The following is a 17,277-nucleotide window of genomic DNA, read 5'->3' as shown; positions in this document are numbered from 1 at the left end:
TCCTGAAGACAATGGAAATAAAAACAAACTAGTATTAGTATTAATATTTGTGTTCAAGAAGCAACACAAACAGTGTGATTTGTTTTGTGAAGTCGAGCTGCTGTCTGGTAGATTAGTGGTCGAGCAAGACAAAGAATAACAGTAAACGTGCGACGGACCACTGATAAAACACTATCAGAAAAATTAAAAACCGTGTCAACCTGCCAGAATTGTTTGTTTACCTAATATAACTAATTACCGACCTAACGTTTATGAAGTCACGACTTTTTACATGAATGTAATTTAGAGAAATATTGTACAATATACTGTGAGTCCAAACACTGATCCTTTCATTGAATTAATTCACAGCACATTCCTTCCAGTTCGACTCTAAGCTCTAAATAAAACATCGAGAAAAACAATAATGAGCTGCATGAAGAGTGAATTGAAAAGAGTTGTGTACTTACACGGGAGATAGAGACAGAGGTAGTGAGTTGTTGTCCTCGACACGGACAGTGAGTCAATGAGATTGCGGATTTGATGAAGAGGGTGACGGAGTCCTCCAAGTGCATTCTGGGAAATGTAGTCCCCATATACTATTGTTTCTCAAATAGCCATTCCTATTTTCACGACCTCACATGTTGATATATTATTATGCTGCTGATGACTACACACCCAAAGAACCTTCTTCATGATGACAACTTTAACATAAAAATATTCTTTAAGTAATAATAAATGCATGCAATCCCAAACTTTATGGTCTTCTTCAGGGATCTCTCTCACCCAGGTGTGCAGCTGACCTTTGACATGTCTTTGGACAATGTCACTCTTTTCTTAGTGTTTATCACCACCTTACTCCCCGAAAAAGTCTTAGAATGTGCATGTGGCAGTGTTTGTCTAGCTTAAGGAGTCTGTGAGAAGCATTTTGATTATCATAAATACATTGTATATAAAATATATTGTGGCTTCAGGTACAAAACTCTTCCAGGAATGTTTTTCCCTGAGTTATGTCTCGGTCTTGTCTCCTCCGCTCCAATGAGGACAGCAAACTTCCTCTTATAACTTTCCCACATGCCTGTTAAGTTGTACTCAAACGTTAATTTGTGAAATAATTCCAGTGGCACCCCCTAGTGGTCAGATTCGTCTACTACATCAACATTTCGCAGATCGCTGTAAATATACTGTAGTAGCCTTAGCTCAGACAATCAGTAATTTCATTCCCAAAATATAATCTTTTTTTATACAATCACATACATTTTATGAGTCATTCCACGAAACCGGTACGATTTGGACTTGCACATTTATTTATTTTTTTTTATCAAAATGTATTACATTTCTGAACACCCCACAACATTAATGACAAATTTAACTTGCAGAATTTTTTTTTTCCCCATCTCAGGCATCAAATCCTTATTAATATTGGTCATTGTTTTAAGTTATGGACACATGGGAGCTCTCTGAATATTATTATAAAATGTATTTGTGATAAAATCAACATTTTCCTATTAATGAGATGTCCCTCACACTAATTGCAAATATAAGTTACAGAAAATCTCACACTTTTGCTATGCTAAAGCCTGAAATGGGCACTTTTTGTGACCGCAACCTCATCATTTTTGATCAAAGGTTTGAATTTTGAACTAAAATCAGTATTCTTATGATTGCTCTGAACATTTCAGACCGTTCAACAAACTAAAAAAAAATAAATAAAAAATAATAATAATAATGTAGGTGTGATGGGTTGACTGTGACGGGGCTGTGATTTTTGGCCCAAATTGGCCACTGCTCTAAATCTAGTGAATAAATGGAGTGCGCATGGCATGCATGATATTAAGAAATCATGAATAATGTTGAAATAACAAAGATAATCTTTATACAAGTAATAGTTTTCCATCTTTAATTTATGTAGAGGGGTTGAGTCGTTAAGCTTGACAAACACAATTTCACAACATAATTTAGTTATAATTATTAAAGAAGGTGGTAACTTGCCAGTGTCTGCTCACAATGTTGTTCAAAAGACTTTTATGATGTCACTTTCTATTAATGATGTCACAGTATCGGTTCATTATTTTTATAGGGGGAGAATGGTTTGTGTAACGGGGTTGAGGAGTTACTGAGGTACGGAACTAAATCATGTGATTTTAATGAATAATCTTGAAATCATGCTTAAAAAAAAAACATTACCAGCAAAAAAAAAAAAAAAAAGCACAGATGGATATTTATGGGAATGGCAAAACGTATAGATATTTTTCTAGTTGTATTATTCATATCCCAAGTACACTTTCATATAAGGCCTTGAGGGACATGACAAAATAGGTGGTGTCAACTAAAAAAAAAAAAACGATCATTTCTAATATAAAGATAAAATGTATGTCATGTTTTTAAACATTATTAAAGGAGACATTTCAATTAATACAAAAAACTTAGTTAAAAATATATGTTGGTTACACAATAGATAAAATACCCTGAAAAAGGTCAGAGGGACTCAAATTGTACCGGTTTCGTGGAATGACTCTTATACGGATCAATCTATATTTACTTTTATTTCTTTTCATTACCGTATTGAAGAAATTTCATGAATATCATGATATTAGTATTGGCCTTTTTCTGAGACTTTATATGGCTTTGTTTTAAAATATATATTAGGGTTAGTTCACCCAAAAATGAAAATTCTGTCATTAATTACTGACCCTCATGTCATTCCACAACCGTAAGACCTTTGTTCATTGTCTGAACACAAATTAAGATATTATTGATGAAATTTGATGGCAAAGTGAGGCCTGCATACCAAGCAATTACACTTCCTCTCTCAAGATCCATAAAGGTACTAAAAACATATAAATCAGTTCATGTGAGTATAGTGATTCAATATTAATATTATAAAGCGACAAGAATATTTTTGGTGCACCAAAAAAACCCCAAATAACTTATATAGTGATGACTGATTTTTGTTATAATATTAATATTGAACCACTGTACTCATATTAGCTGATTTAAATATGTTTTTAGTACATTAATGGATCTTGAGAGAGGAAATGTCATTGCTGGCTATGCAGGCCTCACTGAGTTATCGGATTTCATCAAAAATATCTTAATTTGTGTTCCAAATATGAACGAAGGTCTTACGGGTGTGGAACAGCATGAGGATGAGTAGAGGGTGACATTTTTATTTGATTTTATTTGCTTTTTTTTGATTGAACTAACCCTTTCAACCTAAAGATTGCATATTAGTACCTTTAAAGTACATATTAGTATCAAAATTGTACATATATTAGTACCTAAAGGGTACATATTAGAACCTTTTTAAAAGGTACAGTCCCAGTGACAGCTTTTAACTACCTTTTTGTCTGAAAGCGTATGCAACGTTGATGTTAAGGGTTTAAAATTTGGACTAAATGTAATAAATCACTTCTTAAATTTTATTTTTGCCAAACCTTATTAGAGTCTCGATGTTATGGTTAAATAAATACAAGTAAATGAATACTGGTTTCTGCTGCCTTTCTGGAGTGTACATATTTATAGAGCAAACATGAAGAAAAATGAATGGCATTTGTAGAGTAATGCCAAGACAGCCTGTTCAGGACTTCTTGACAGAATGTTACTAAAGGCTGTTATTCAAAGTACTCAGCCCAGGACATGGCCTAAAATAAAGGGGAGAGCGAGAGAGAGCGAGAGAGAGCGAGAGAGAGCGAGAGAGAGCGAGCGAGAGAGCGAGAGAGCGAGAGAGCGAGAGAGAGAGAGAGAGATGGGCGCAACTTTTTGTTAAATAAAAAGTATGATATTTATGCAAGATAAAGCAAAAGTGCATTTTTTCATAGCATGGCATACATTTGTACTCAATGTGCTTGTCATTGTAGGATTCTAGAAGGCAGAATCACACTTTCTACACCCAAATGACACCAGATAAGAACATTAACTGTCAAATTGTTTGCTCTACAACTTTAATTTGCAGTATCCCACATTTTTTAAAAATGCAAATTCCTTGCTTTGTAAAATCGAATTTATAAAAAACTTAAAAAGTTAAAAGGCACAAGGTAGGGGAAACAAATGTTTGGTAAATTTTTATTTCAAAACAGCTTCTTGGCTTTCCAGAAGCCAGAATTGTTCCAACACCATTGGTTAAAAAGTAACATAATATTTGCAAATTTGGCAGGTCACCTCATATTCAAACAAATTTCTTCAAAAATGAGATTAGACATCGTAATTCTAAAAGACAGGACAAAAAAAATGGTCATAAAATTCTGAATAAATGCCCATCTCACATTCTTCACAAATGAAACAAGCCATTTTAAAAATGATTACTGTGGGTTAGTGAAAATGTTAGAGTCATCCATGATAAAAGCACTTACGGTGAATGCCCATCTTACATTATATGGACCGAATGAAACTGAACTACACAAAATTTGTGAAAAAAGCTTGAAGTCAAACCATTAAACCCACAATCCAAGTGTATAAAAACGTGTTTTAGTGTAAACAGTGAACTAAACCCAATAAGCTGAAGTAAACAGAGGAGGAGAACAACAATACTCATTAATGAATGTGAATCCAACAAATAAATGACTTGTGTTGGTGTCAACATGGAGTTGTTTGTGTCTAAATGAGACTGAAGAATGCGTTGAAGTCGAGCAACATGAAAAAAAGTGCATCAAATATCTTGGGGAAACTATCTGAATGTGATTAATTTAAAACTTAATGCAATGGTTTCACCATTTTAACCTGTTTCTTTTTTCTTTTTTGATTAAAAATATATTAAAACCTTACTTTGATGGCATTTTCCCACTTGAGATTTAAAACCAAACCCAACATTTAAGATGCATCCAATATTTTACCTCTAAATTTTTATATTTATATATATAATATATATATTTTTTTACAAAATACATAACACTGATTTCTAATAAATGGAAGCACCTGTAAAAAATAAAATAATTCATTGGATTATACAGGAGAGCAGTCCATGCTCCGTGGGGTTAGTGTCTCTGAGTTGGCTGGCTTCACAGTGCATGGCAGCAGTCCATTCTCAATGAAAAGGGCCCGTAGCGCTGCCCTCCTGAACGTCCCTGGGCTCGTGGGTAAAAGGTTTGAAGCTTCCGTTCCACCTCTCATGTAAGGTTTCTCTCCATGCTGGAAGAGATTCCCTAACTGGCTCTGGAGGTCTGGCTGGCGGTGGCGAGAGCGGAAGATAACCCTGGGCCTGAAAAATGTCCTCTTCTTCTTCCTGCAGGTGGAGATCCAGAATTGTAGAGCTGCGCAACACAAAGTCATGGCGGGTCTCCATTTCGGTGACTCCGTTGCCGCTAAAAGTCATTCCGTCATCGTCCAACTCGTTTTCCAGCTGTTGAACCCAGGTATCGCCTCTTGGAAGAGCGCTTGGTTTGGTCGGGCGGCCCTCTGGGAGTTCATTAAGAGACTTTAAGAGACTCTCTTGAAGTGTTTTGGGCCTTGGGGGACCTGTGGTGACGGGGCTCGGGGGCCGTTCCTCTTGGATGGGGAATCCAGCACCGCTGGCCTCCTCCTGGACCCCGGAGCCCAGCTCAGCCAGGGGGTCAAGCTTATCGGTTTGGTTGAGTGTCTTTAAATTTCTCAGCAGTGCAAACATACTATCTACATCCTTCCAAAAGTTCATCCAGTCATCCAGAACGGGACTGTAGTTGCGCCTGTATTCGTACAGACTCTCATTCACGCTGTACAAGTCTGCCAGTCCTTGCCAGTCGATGTCCTCTGTGAAATTGGGCAGCTTAACCTTTGTGGACGTCCCATGTTGGTTGTGTTCTGGGAAACGGGAGAGGGGGAAGCAAGAAAAGTCAGTAAGGGCTGGCGATTGCTGCGTAGAAAAGCTTTGCTTTGGAATGCGTCTAAAACATGCAGTTATTCCCGGCCTACTCCTGCCGAGGGGTCTTGAATTAGTGCCCCACACACCACTGCAGTGCTTTTTTAAAGCCTTGAACCAACAGAAAAGCTCTATTTTGAAGCAGTAAAGCAGTGTGAATGCAGATCAAGACAACAAATGTCCTCCAAACGGACACCCAAAACCAATACATCGTAAATAAAGAGTGCGCAGACAGACTGAAAATCTGTGCAATGAGGTTCAAATCAAAATGAAACATCCAACAAGAGACTGAAAAGATGGAAAATCCTGGAACCAAGAATCAACAACCGAAAAAAAATAAATAAATATGAGGCTGAAAGGGTGGGCGAGAGGTATAGGAAATGAAAAATCTGCAAAAACAAAAGTGTGTTAAAGGAGGGCGAGAGAATGAAATGAGCATTTCCAGAGTGGGTCAGGCAGTAACTGATGGCTTAGGAGACACGCGCTGAACCAGAACTGCCACTCAATGTCTATGGAGATGTTGTATGCAGTGTGGAGAACTACTTTAGAGTGGAATGAGAACAGAAATGGGTTCGTATGGTCTCAAAGACTCACAGGAATGAAAGGCTTGGCCTCCTCAACTTTGACCATTTTCGATGCTGCTGTTGCCTGGTAAGCAGGTAAGCCAAAAAACAGATGTCAAGACAGGTGTGAATAAGAAATATGTAATTAAAAAGTCTCAAATATTGACGTTCGGTGCACTGAGAGGTCTATTCCCCTACCAAATGATGTGTATGAAGAGTAAAAAAATCTTGAATTTTAAATTTCAAAACACTATCAATTATGTAAATGATTTTGGTTTTAATGACATCTAGGAATACATAAAGTGCAACAAACTGTCCAAGAGTTAAAATGAGAGAAATTAACTTGTAATTGGGGCTTAAAATACTAATGTTCGTGATTTTTAAATATATTTAATTTGTTAGCTCAACCCAGCATGCAACCACACACTTAGCTCAATGAAACGTGGCGTATTAGTGGAAACAAGCTGCCCATGCAGTTATTTCAAAAGCCAATGAGGGATTCAAAAATGTGGATACCTGTGTTGATCATAGCTTCCTCCATCTTTACTTCCTGATCAGGAAAATAAAAGCATTTAAAATGTTAAATGTCTATTGTGATTAAAAAAAAAATTAAATCACATTGCAGATCTTCATGCATAACCCTCAGCTCCTGAGGAGAGGTATTGTTAAAAGACACAATGAAGGAATAATGATTTAAAAGATAAATGAGGAAAATCCTCTCATGGTCCTGAAGAAAAAGATGGTAAGGAAGTGTAGTGTTAAGAATGGAACGAATGTTACATGACGGCTTTACGTTAACAGTGTTGAATGACATAAGATCACATATAACATGAGAATATGCCAACATGCAGACTAATATGTATTACATGCATCTGATATTTTGTTACATTACTAAGTTGTAAATCCTATTTTTGTTTCAATGGAACAAAATCAGTTATATAGATCTGAAACAACATGCGTATGAGTACATGCTGACCATTTATTTTTGGGCAAGTTATCGATTTTAGATTATGTGTTTTTTTACAAATCAAAACCATTGTTTTGGAGAACACAGGTGCTGACCACATTGATTTAGACGTTGAAAAGCTGTGACAACTTGTATGAATAAAAAAATATTGCATATTGCAAATCATACCAATAGCATTTATAACTGGATGTTATGATGTCATTATGATGAGTCAGTCTTTCCTCATAGGACATTAAAAACGGTTTTCAGAATAGTGAAAATCTCAGTGATGACAGCAGGTTTTATACAGCCAATTACCCAATGTTATAGAGACCTCTTCCTTCCCAGTAATGAATAAAGACAAAATCCCTGCTAGAATTTTTTAACCACAAGTCCACTGCAAAAATATATATATAAAAAAAAAAAACACTCAGAGAGGAATGTGTGTCAGTATAGGTTTATAATTTTAGATTTTCAAAATTACAGATTCTTACACCTATAAATATAAAATAAATAATCTCTTTTGGCACAATACTTTCACAGGAACCATTCATCTAGCCTGGTATTCACCAGGAATGGGAAAAAATGCAAAACTATGAGATGATATGATTGCTAGGCTGCTGGAATCACAGTCCCCTGGTGAGGGAATAAAATGGGAAATATTAATGGGAAATAAAGAGAAGAGCAGACGGTTTAGAGAGAAACCAAACTCAGTGACCAATCCATCATCCACCATTAGAGATCCAGCACATTGTTCATCCCATTCATGCATCAGACTGTGCCAAAACATGCTAGACCGTGTGTTTCTAAATATTCAACACTTTACTCTCAACTTGGACAATGAAATCTTGGTTAAAAATGTATCATCCTGTATTAGACAATTTAATGTACTTACACTACATGCCTGCTAGAAAGAAAAAAAAAAAACCTACAGTGTAAATCAGCCTAAGTTGGTTTGCTGGTTGGTTTTTAAAGGGGTTTTGGGCACTTCAGGTAGTCAGACTGGGACACCAGCTGAAAATCAGCTAAACATCAGCTTAACCAAGCTGGGAAAACATCTAAAACCAGCTAAGACCAGTAAACCATCTTAGGCTGGTTTAATCTGGTTTCTCAAGATGCAACTGTTTTTTTCAAATATGAAAACTGAAAGCATCTTGGAATCGAAAATAAAGGTGTGCTAGCATGCTTTACTCCCCATTTCACACAGAACGGGTGTTGCAGAGACAGGACAGGAGTGTTACCTGCATCTGAGCTTTTGGGTCTGGGGTTGCACTGCTTGTGGCCTTGACAGCTCCTCATTTCCATCAGCTGTAAATGCAATTGGCTCAGAATGTCCCTCTCCACTGTATAAACTGCGTTGGTTAACTGCAAAATATAATATGCATTTATTGAGTCAGTTATTGTAAGGGCTGTAATGAAGATAATAGCATGCCTTTACAGGAAGACTCATTATCCATAGTGTTTGTTTTTTTTTTTAATTATGGCCTTTTAAAGCTTTTATTTAACAGTGCACTGCATAGAAACAAGAAAAAAGTGAGGCAGAAGGATTCAAACCTGCATCCCCATAGCAGTGCCTCTCAGACTCAATAGAGCAATGTATTCTATTAAAATGCAACTGAAAACATGTCACACATCCTCACCTGGTATGGGTCACTGTTTAGGTCAAAATACTCCAGGAAGCCAGTTGCAAATTCACAGAAGAGTGTGTTGTGAGTGTCATTAATAGTTCTCAGACACCAATATGTGTTGTTGTTAGAGCTTGTGCAGGCACAGAAGCCGCCCACTATGAAGAAAGAGAAATTGTTTTGTCAATTAACACATTAACTAGAAAGTTAAAAAAGAGTTAGTGTGACTTAGACTACATTCTCAAAATAATGGTACAAAACTGGGGCAGTACCCTTTCAAAAGGTTCTAATTATTCAGTGTACTTCTCAAAATTTAGATTCATATTGTGATTCATTAAGTGAATCATTCAGACCTATGTAAACCAGTTTTATAGATTCAAAGGAACTGAATTAAATCAGAAGATTAATTTGAGAACTGGATATCGCTGTGACCAATCTGCATAGCTGTTCTTGCTGTTATTTTTGTGCTTTGCATTTGCAAATGTAATAAAAGTGTCTGGAGAAGTTTCTTTGTACAGATGACAATGGTATCAAAAAGATCCCAGTTCACAGTCATTAGAAAATGACTAAAAACGCTGTATTATGCTGCCATGGCCAGTAGATGGCTGTGTCACTTTGTAAAGAAACACTACAAGCCTATAGAGTGAACATGTAATACGTATGCGCGTGACATAACCGTTTTCACAAATGTGTGTTTTTGTAGTTTACACAGGGAAGATAACGGTATAATTTTCAAAAACTTGCACTTTGAAACCAGTTTTTATTAAAAGTTTGCATTTTCAGGCACCCAAAACAGCGTTGTTGTGTAAATGAATGGCCAAAACCCATAATGGTGTTGTGTAAACGGTCCCTACATAGGACTGTCAAACGATTAATCACGATTAATCGCATACAAAAAAAAAGTTTGAGTTTACCTAATATATGTGGGTGTACTGTGTATTTATATATACATAATAATTACACAAACACTTCCATGTATATATTTGAGAAATATTTACAAGTATATATATATATATATATATATATATATATATATATATATATATATATATATATATATATATATATATATATATATATATATATATATATATATATATATATATTATTAGTAGTAGTATTAGTATTATTATTATTATTATTAATATATACATATATATATACATATATATACATATTTTTTTTTATATATAATTTATATTATATATAAATATTTTTTTTGTACATAAATAACATATTTCTCTTAAACATATACATTAATTTGTGTGTATTTATATATACATATTTACATACATTACTCACACATATAATGCAAACTCAAACTTTTATTTTGTATGCGATTAATCGTGATTAATCGTTTGACGGCCCTATCCCTACATATCAATTTTCTCTTTAAAATGTAGTGAAGTCAAAAATACAAAAATATATAAAAACTATACTTAAGTACAGTAACAATGAATTTGTACTTTGTTGCTATACACCTCTGACTTATATGGGCACTTCAGGCACTAATATGAACCCTTTAGGGGTTAATCAGGTAGTATCTTTTGAAAGGGTACAGTTTTTGTACCTTGAGAGTGTAGCACAAAAAAAAAAATTCTGATAGTGTAGCACAAACAATGAGCATTTCCTTACAGTTCCAGAAGGGGGCGGTCTGCCAGTGGTCATTATTATGTGTAAAGCAGGTGAGGCCAGGAAGACTGCAGTCATCACCCTTCTTCTGCCTCTTCCTCTCCTTCCTCTCTTTCTTCCTGCGGCGAATCTCGTTGTAGAGTTGAGCCTTGCTGTCCACTTCCTGCACAGCCTCTCTGGTGGCATGAATAAATGAGACATTAGAGCCAGAACGAAAGGGAACGCCATCCCAGGTGAGTTACACAATGATAGGGGGAGGTAGACCAGCCAGCTCCACGCATAGATGGGGTCAGAGGTCGTGAGAAAGTGGAAGGATCGTGTATACACCGCCCTCCCCCAAAACCACAAGGTTCTTGTCCTATTTTCAGACCAGGGTGTTTCATAATCTCACTTTCCAATTGTAATGATTTGTTTACACTTCACAATGAGATTTATGCTAATGTTTATGGGTAGAGATTGCTGCTGGGATTGTATACTTATCGAAAGAGCTTATTAAAACAGTGACCCATGGACTGAAAAGAAGTCATCAACAACATGTACACATGCATGCAACAATACACATGCAACAGGACTAACTGAGAACTCTTAGATTCCATGACTTCCACAAACTCTTCAACATTTCCACCAAACTGATTGTAAACATGATACACGTCCATACACAACATTCGCTGAACTGCGAGGCGACATTATCAGCATGAATTGTGTGTTGTGTAAAGTGTGTTAGAGATGCTACAAAGATTTGACATTAATCCAACACACTTTAACAAAGAGACAATACTACAGAGTAGAGACAAACTGACGAGGCACAGACATACACGAAAAGAACTCACTTAAAGGGATGGAGGTGGTCATTCCTATTCTTCAATCTTTCAGGTTTGTTTTTCTGCTCTCTCTCTTTGCTAAAGTAACTGGTTGCAATAAGGAGAGAACAGCACTAAATTTAATGAAGCCAGCTGGAATTTCCAAAAAAAAAAAAAAAAAAAAAAAAAAAAAAGGCCTTGGATTGATTTGCAAAATATTGCTGTTCAGATTTAAAATGATTAACTTATTTAATCAGGATTGAAGAATTCAGACTATTCTTTCAGAACAATATCCAAACTACCATTAAATTAACATTCAGAAGTTTGGGGTCAGTAAGATTTTTTACTGTTTTTTTCTTAATCAGATTAAAAAATCTTTATTTTTTTAATCGTTTTTAATCAAAATCTTACCAAGGCTGAATTTATTTGATCAAACACAGTAAAAATAATATTATTTTTAAAAAAAAAAAAAAAAAAAAAAGATTTGCTTAATATTTTTTTTTTGCCTCGTTTTCCAGTACAAATATCTTAACTTCCTTAAATCAAAACACATTTATTTAAGAAGCAAAAGGACTTGGAGGCTTGCGTCTTTTTTCTTTTTTTTTTCATTTTTGAAAAATGTATCAAAATAAAGTGAGTTTATGCTTAAAATATTTGTACGGAAGAGGATTAGGGCCAAGCAATAATAAACAAATAAAACCATCTCGAGATTAAAGTTGTTAAATTGAGAAAAAACTTGTTAAATTATGAGAACAAATTCATAATTTAACGAATTTGTTCTCGTAATTTAACGTTTTTTTTCTCGTAATTTAATGACATTATTCTCAACATTTTATCTCAACTTTTTTCTTGAAATTTAACAACATCTCATAATTTAACAAATTTGTTTTCGTAATTTAATTACTTTTTTCTCGTAATTTAATGACTTTATTAACATTTTATCTCGACTTTTTTCTCGAAATATAATGAGTTTTTTTCTCGTAATTTAACGAGTTTATTCTCAAAATTTAACGAGTTTAATCTCGAGATGGTTTTATTTTTTTATTATTGCTTGGCCCTAAATCCTCTTCCGTATATTTGCCAGTGGGGTCAGACAAATACACTTAATTCAAAGGGAAAACAAGATTATTTTTCTTATACCATTGGCAGATATTTCTTATTTTAAGCAAAACCCATTTTCATTTTGCTTCTCAAGTTGATATATCTTGATTTAAGGAACAAAGAGATATTTGTACTGGAAATCAAGACAAAAATAACAAAGAAAATAATTTGTTGCAGTGATATCACAATTTAAAATAACTTTCAATTTTAATATATTTTAAAATATAATTTATTCCAGCCATTACTCCAGTCTTCAGTATCCTTCAGAAATCATTCCAATATGCTGATTTGGTGCTCAAGAGCCTTTTTTATGTTGAAAACAGTCAATAGATTATAGATTATTTGAAATAGTTTTTTTTTTTTTTTTTGTAATAATGTAAATGTCTTTACTGTTGATAAATTTAATGTGTCCTTGCTGAAAGGTATTAATTACTTAAAAAAATTACTGACCCCAAACTTTTGAAGGGTAGTGTATCTAAAGGAGTAAAATACAACAAGAGAGACGATAAGCGGAATGATGACCATTCATGTTTCCATAGTACGCTCAGTTGCCTCAAAATCATCCAATTCACACTGCCTAAATACAAAATGTCAACTGACCTCTTCTTTCCACAGTCACACTCATCTGGTCTCCTCCTCTTCAAATGACCTCTAACCTCACGCAGTTTCTTCATTTTATCTTGGAGAAGTTCAATCTATGAGACAAGCATATTAAGCATATTCATGTGGTTTGAACACTATTAATCTTAAAGTTAATACGGGAGAGCAGGTCTCACCTCTTGGTCCACAAAGTTCTTGTGGTCTTTCCACGCTCTGGAAGACTGATAAATCTCTCTTTCACAGCGCACAGTGTCATTCATTAATATGAAACACCTGTGATCCCAAGGCAAAATGAGGAATAAATTAGCAAAATACACTTAAACCATTCAGCTAGACTAGTTTAGAGGTGCCCAAAGGCTTGCAGCTCTTACTTATGTGTGACTTTAAGAGAAATGGGGTATCCCACAGCATTAGTGTCATCCGACTGCATCTCCTCCGATCCGTCATCAGACTCCAGCCCAAAGTCCGAATCAATACCTCCCTCAGGCTCATAGTGCCGTTTGCTGATTGGTCGAGGCTCAAGAGGGGTTTTGTCATCGGCCTGCAGGTCCACATCATAGATTTCTCCCTCAAACTCCACTGACAGGGATCTGGCCGGCCGCGTGTGCACAAAGCGAGGTCTGTAGCCTGAAGGAGGACATCAGCATAAGCTACTCATACTTAAAAATGTATCAGTTAAATATTGCTGAAGCTCATTAAATTTCCTCTAATATATTTCAAAATTAAGTCACTCCTGCTCCTAACCAATAGATGGCACCAAAAATTATGATTCAGAGTTCTATTATGGGACTGACACTGAAGACTGGAGTAACAGCTGCTGAAAATTCAGCTTTGCCATCACAGAAATGAATTGCATCTTAAAATATATTAAAATGAAAAAGTAATTTGAAACTGTAATAATATTTCACAACAGTACTGTTTTTACTGTATCAAATGAATGCAGCCTTGGGGAACATAAAAACATTTTAAAAAATCTTAACTCTAAACTTTAACATCCATCCATCCATCCATCCATCCATCCATCCATCCATCCATCCATCCATCCATCCATCCATCCATCCATCCATCCATCCATCCATCCATCCATCCATCCATCCATCCATCCATCCATCCATCCATCCATCCATCCATCCATCCATCCATCCGGTCACAGGTATATACTTAAACAGTTATAGATTATTACTTTTACAGCTTATATATAGCTTTTTTATGTAGTTTCAGTGTAGATAAATGATGAGTAGTTTGTATCTTGGGATGATACAGTTTCAGTGTTGAACACGATTAGTCCATTAGTATTAGAACTTCAAATTCTTCCCAGTTACTCAATTTTTGTATCAGTTTTTGAAACTCTTTACCGACTTGATAAATGACTCTCCCTGTAGGCTACATTGTTAAACCAGTAGGTGGTGTCGTGAAAGACTTTCAACCCTAAACTAAAAGGTTCAGTGTTTATCTACACAGTCTTGAACAGCAGACCCATTCCATTAACTCAATCTCTCCACCTCATTTGAGCGCGCATACTTACGTGGATTACTGCTCTGGCCAAACTGTCTGTGTGCCCGCCGCGCTGCCTTGGCCGCTTTGTAAGGCCGTTCTCCGCAGTGGCAGTCTTTCTCGCGGCTCTCGTAGCTTCGAGAGCGCAGACTCCTCGCTCTTTTCTTGGATCCCTCCTTCAGAGAGCCCTTACACTTCTGTAAACGCAACTTCCCACTGACCTCCTCCACACAGTGCCATTTCTGTAACAAAAACGGAAGGAATTCAGTTTGAGGACAGACATTTTTGTCTGGCTAACCACTTATTGTGCTAGAGCCGCCTCATTTGCATAACCACAGCTGTTTTTATGAATTAAATTAATCTTCTGTCTGGGAACGGTGAGCTTAGCGGTCAAACATCTGCATTTGTAGAGTAATCCCATTAATTCACAATCATACGGCACAAGACCTACCTCGCAATTCTTTCCCATAAAGCAGCAATCAGAAGCCAATTTAGACTTAATCTCCTAATTTCACAGAGCTGTTTGCTTTGCAAACTGACCACAGCTCAGACATGTGCTCACGACTATCGGAAACCATATCCAAACAATGGCCACAGCCCTGCTGATTTCCTGTGAAATTCTGGAGCCCTGTCAATGAGTTTATGTATCTGTGGCTGGTGTATCTGGATGTTTGTTTGCAGGGCGGCAAACCAAAGAGGAGTTAGCCAAGACTAGCGTGAGCACTTTCACTCATTTAGTTCCTCCAAACATAGTAGCCAAACACACATACACTAACGCACGTTGAGTATTGCTTGTACCTCACATTCACACACACAGAGACTGGCTCCAAATAGCCAGAAGTCAAACAGACATAAGCAAACAGCACCACAGCCAACTATGCGAAGCCTTGCTTCTTGAATGACGGAGACTCAGACTCAGGAAGAAACAGGCATAAACTTTCACACAGGCTCAATCACACACTGCCCTCATTGACCCCACTGCAGGCAGTAAGACTGCGTTAATGCTGTCTTTGCTAGGCTTTTTCAACACATTCCCACTAGTAAAAAAGAAAGAGAGAGAGTATATTGGAAAAACTGATACTCTACTCAAGCTAAGACTTGAGCTGGAAGTAGCAGACCATAACTATTTAAAGCTTTGTCTGTTCTCAAGACCAAAACCATGTCAGTCTTCTTACAGTGTGCATTTCATACAAAAACGACAATGTCAATGCCAGTTCAGTGGTGAGAGATGATGTTATTAATTAAGCATATATTTCTGCTGTTTAAAGTGAAGATAAAAGCGCATGTAGTACATTTAACTTAATGCTGCATAAGACAAGGGACTTGTAATGAAGTAAATGATGTCTAATCTAATTTCAAGTGGACTTCAAGTATGTAAATAAAAACACGGTCTATTCATACAAAATATGTTCAGATCTTTCTCCAACACTTTATTCTGGCAGGTGACTGGACTAAAACGCGAATACGGAAACCTGTGTGTTATTCCAAGCGCACACAAACGACCTTTCTGCATTCAATCAAATTTCCAGACAAAGTGTTGCAGGCAAACACTTAACTTGACCATAAAAAGAATCTGGTTTGCATTAGTGCAGTCCTTGAAATACTGTCTGCATTTACACTACCTGAAATTGTACCAATTTGTAATGTTCAGCTCTCTCTGATTCATTGCCACACCACAGAGGGTCTGGTGGAGCAGGCACACAGTGTGCTGATGAAAGAAAACTACGACCAATCTCCAATTATCCTTCATTTGTTGTAAATATCGGTTTCAATTACAGTGGCACCACTCACAGGACATCGGCCATGTGCTGCACACTCCAATCTCAGGCTTCGTGTTGAAGGTGTAAATACATGTATTCAAGCATTATTTAAAGGGTTAGTTTTCCCCTAAAAATGAAATTTCTGTCAATTACTCACCCTCATGTTGGTCCACACCCGTAAGACCTTCGTTCATCTTCAATCTTTTTGACGAAATCCGAGGGGTTTCAGATCCCCAAGGGAAAGCAATGTAATTACCACATTCAAGGTCCAGAAAAGTAGTAAAGACATTGTTAAAATAGTCCACGTGACTACAGTGGTTTTTGTGCGCAAAAAACACCAAAAAAACAACTATATTCAACAATTTATTCAAGTCATTTTTGGGTAACACTTTATTTTACATGTACTTACTATAGTAATAACAGTAAATTATGCATAATTACAAGTAACTAACCCTGAACCAAACCCTAACCCTAACTGTAACTCTATAGTAAGTACATGTAATTAATTAATAATACTCAGTACTTATTTGAGTAATTACAATGTAACTACGTCACTATAAAATAAAGTAACCCATTTTTGTTTTGAATTTGCACACACTCTAAAAAAATGCTGGGTTAAAAACAACCCAAGTTGGGTTGAAAATGGACAAACCCAGCGATTGGGTTGTTTTAACCCAGCGGTAGGGTTAAATGTTTGCCCAACCTGCTGGGTAGTTTTATTTAACTCAACTATTGTTTAAAAATTACTGTATTGCTTAATTAAAATTAACCCAAAGTATGTTGGAAATGAACATTTATTAATGTTCAATGAATAATTATTAAACAATAAACATTTATTAAATTGCTTATTAATACATTTATATTAAACTATTAAACTATTAAATTTATATTAATAAAATATTAAAGCTTATTAATAAACATTCACCTTTTGTCTATTATTGTTGTCT

At 35.9% G+C, this 17,277-nt stretch overlaps 2 protein-coding genes across 6 annotated transcripts in view; both read right to left on the bottom strand.

Annotated features, from left to right (window-relative positions):
• The window catches only part of slco5a1 (solute carrier organic anion transporter family member 5A1), a 58,744-nt gene extending 58,253 nt beyond the window's left edge, over positions 1–491 (bottom strand). Inside the window, exons 1-2 of the mRNA XM_067378567.1 lie at positions 447–491; positions 1–2 (exon numbers count right to left, since the gene is read on the bottom strand). The exon at positions 1–2 is cut by the window's left edge and continues 1,299 nt beyond it. The gene's annotated coding sequence lies outside the window, so the exon portion shown is untranslated. The remainder of the gene's footprint in view (positions 3–446) is intronic.
• A 3,531-nt stretch (positions 492–4,022) lies between these two features.
• sulf1 (sulfatase 1) overlaps positions 4,023–17,277 on the bottom strand; it is a 100,724-nt gene continuing 87,469 nt past the window's right edge. For 3 of the 5 annotated variants that reach the window (XM_067377293.1, XM_067377292.1, XM_067377294.1), the window contains exons 11-20: positions 14,602–14,812; positions 13,448–13,703; positions 13,253–13,349; positions 13,077–13,171; positions 11,406–11,483; positions 10,579–10,751; positions 8,959–9,101; positions 8,560–8,683; positions 6,889–6,922; positions 5,578–5,751 (exon numbers count right to left, since the gene is read on the bottom strand). In XM_067377293.1, the coding sequence (XP_067233394.1) occupies positions 5,718–5,751; positions 6,889–6,922; positions 8,560–8,683; positions 8,959–9,101; positions 10,579–10,751; positions 11,406–11,483; positions 13,077–13,171; positions 13,253–13,349; positions 13,448–13,703; positions 14,602–14,812 (1,245 nt within the window). In that variant the 3' untranslated portion in view covers positions 5,578–5,717. Of the gene's footprint in view, positions 5,752–6,888; positions 6,923–8,559; positions 8,684–8,958; positions 9,102–10,578; positions 10,752–11,405; positions 11,484–13,076; positions 13,172–13,252; positions 13,350–13,447; positions 13,704–14,601; positions 14,813–17,277 lie in introns of all 5 variants that reach the window. The other 2 variants (XM_067377296.1, XM_067377295.1) reach the window with 2 other exon arrangements.

Source organism: Chanodichthys erythropterus, chromosome 23, assembly GCF_024489055.1.
Source record: "Chanodichthys erythropterus isolate Z2021 chromosome 23, ASM2448905v1, whole genome shotgun sequence".
NCBI classification, from domain to species: Eukaryota; Metazoa; Chordata; class Actinopteri; order Cypriniformes; family Xenocyprididae; genus Chanodichthys; species Chanodichthys erythropterus.
Note: the sequence above shows the minus strand (reverse complement) of the source record. Positions and strands in the feature narration are given on the sequence as shown.